The sequence below is a fragment of the Colobus angolensis genome, unplaced genomic scaffold, assembly GCF_000951035.1.
Source record: "Colobus angolensis palliatus isolate OR3802 unplaced genomic scaffold, Cang.pa_1.0 Scaffold239, whole genome shotgun sequence".
Classification (NCBI taxonomy): Eukaryota; Metazoa; Chordata; class Mammalia; order Primates; family Cercopithecidae; genus Colobus; species Colobus angolensis.
Window position 1 is genome coordinate 1653200 of NW_012115588.1, and position 1847 is coordinate 1655046.

Below are 1847 nucleotides of genomic sequence, written 5' to 3' on the forward strand. Positions count from 1 at the left end.
TTTTGTTTTATGGTGTTTGGTTTGTTTGTTTTTTGAGACATGGTCCCGTTGGCTCTGTCCCCCAGGCTGGAGTGCAGTGGCACGATTGCGGCTCCCTGCAACCTCCGCCTCCCGGGTTCAAGCGATTCTCCTGCCTCAGCCTCCCCAGTAGGTAGGATTACAGGCGCCCACCACCACGCCCGCCTAATTTTTGCATTTTTTAGTAGAGACGGGGGTTTCACCATGTTGCCCAGGCTGGTCTCTAACTCCTGACTTCGGGTGATTCACCCACCTCAGCCTTGCAAAGTGCTGCGATTACAGACGTGAGCCACCGCGCCCGACTCTTTTTGTTCTTGCCCTCAGCTCACTCCAGGCCCTGGGTAGAAAGCTTTCTTTGCCTGGAAACTGGCTTTCTGAAACCAAGGGTTTTTGTGTCACGTTCATGGAGAGAGAGCGGTGCGGGTTGAGGCAGAAGTGCTCAGTCAGAACTAATGAGTCCAGATGAGAAGCTTGACTTCTAACCCCAGCCCTCGGGGCTGCACCCTACTCTCTGGGAAACAATTCCAGCCAGAAGAGTTTACACTCAACAGAAGGTGCCTCTGTCACCACAATGGGTGTGGAGCCACTGGAAAGAGGTTGGGTGATAGTGAGGAAGGATGGTACGTTTTGGCATCAAAGACAGTACCTAGGCCTCAATCCCAGTTCAGCCATCTGCTTCCTAGCTCTGTGGCCTTGGTCAAGACACTTACCTTCTCTAAAGCATGGTTTATTTGTAGGCTCAGTGGCTCGTGCCTATGATCCCAGCACTTTGGGAGGCTGAGGTGGGAGGATCACTTTAGCTCAGGAGTTCAAGACCAGACTGGGCAATATGGTGAAACCCCATCTCTACAAAAAAATGCAAAAATTAGCTAGGCATGCTGGCATGGACCTGTAGTCCTAGCTACTGGGGAGGCTGAGGTGGGAGGATCGCTTTAGCCCAGAAGGTCGAGGCTGCAGTGAGCCAAGATCGTGCCACTGCACTCCAGCATGGGCGACAGAGCAAGACCCTGTCTCAAAAAAATAAAATAAAATAAAGCATGGTTTATTCATCTGTACAAAGAAATTAAAGAATCAGTGCTGAGTAGCACAGGCAAGCAGCTTCCTAGGGCTGTCCTGAAGAGCCTTTGGTGGAGACTTTCTACGGTTAGAAGTCAGGAAATGTACACTCCACCCATCTGCTTAGATACCCTCGGGGCAGTTGGGAGCTTGCAGACAATGTAATTTATAAACCCAAAGCTGCAACTTTTCCAAGAAAGGGAAATCCATTACCTTCCAGAAAAGTATATTACTTTTGCAGGCAGCTCTGAGGGTTTGAAAGTTCTTCCTGTATTGAGTCGAAGTATAACACTTGTGCTTTGTGTCCACCAGGTCCTAGTTTGGCCTTATACAGAATACCTGGCATGTTTATGAGTAGCAGTCCTATCCTTCCTGAAGGGAATGGGAATGACGGTCCCATTTACTACTTGGAGCTGAAATCTTACTAAGTTATATTAACAGAGTAGGGCAGTCTAGCCCGTTCTCCACCATAGAGATCCCTGAGGAGAGGGGGAAAAAAAGCAGTGAATTATAGACAGTATCTACATGAATAGGGGAGGAAGGGGTAGGAGGTACCATTTATACACTATGGTTGCTTAAGTGTTCTTCATAGAATTTAGCATCTAATACTATAATATATAATATTCTATCTCTCTGTATCTGGCTCTCAATTGAATACAAAAATACATGCTTCTGGCTGGGTGTAGTGCCTCACACCTGTAATCCCAGCACTTTGGGAAGTCGAGGTGGGTGGATTACGAGGTCCAGAGTTCGAGACCAGCCTGACCAACATG

At 48.2% G+C, this 1847-nt stretch overlaps 1 protein-coding gene across 1 annotated transcript in view; it reads right to left on the reverse strand.

The window, feature by feature from the left end:
* The window catches only part of ARFGAP3 (ADP-ribosylation factor GTPase activating protein 3), a 64848-nt gene extending 64400 nt beyond the window's left edge, over positions 1–448 (reverse strand). Inside the window, exon 1 of the mRNA XM_011945140.1 lies at positions 222–448. Within this exon, the coding sequence (XP_011800530.1) occupies positions 222–224 (3 nt within the window). The 5' untranslated portion in view covers positions 225–448. The remainder of the gene's footprint in view (positions 1–221) is intronic.
* Between the last annotated feature and the right edge of the window lie 1399 nt (positions 449–1847).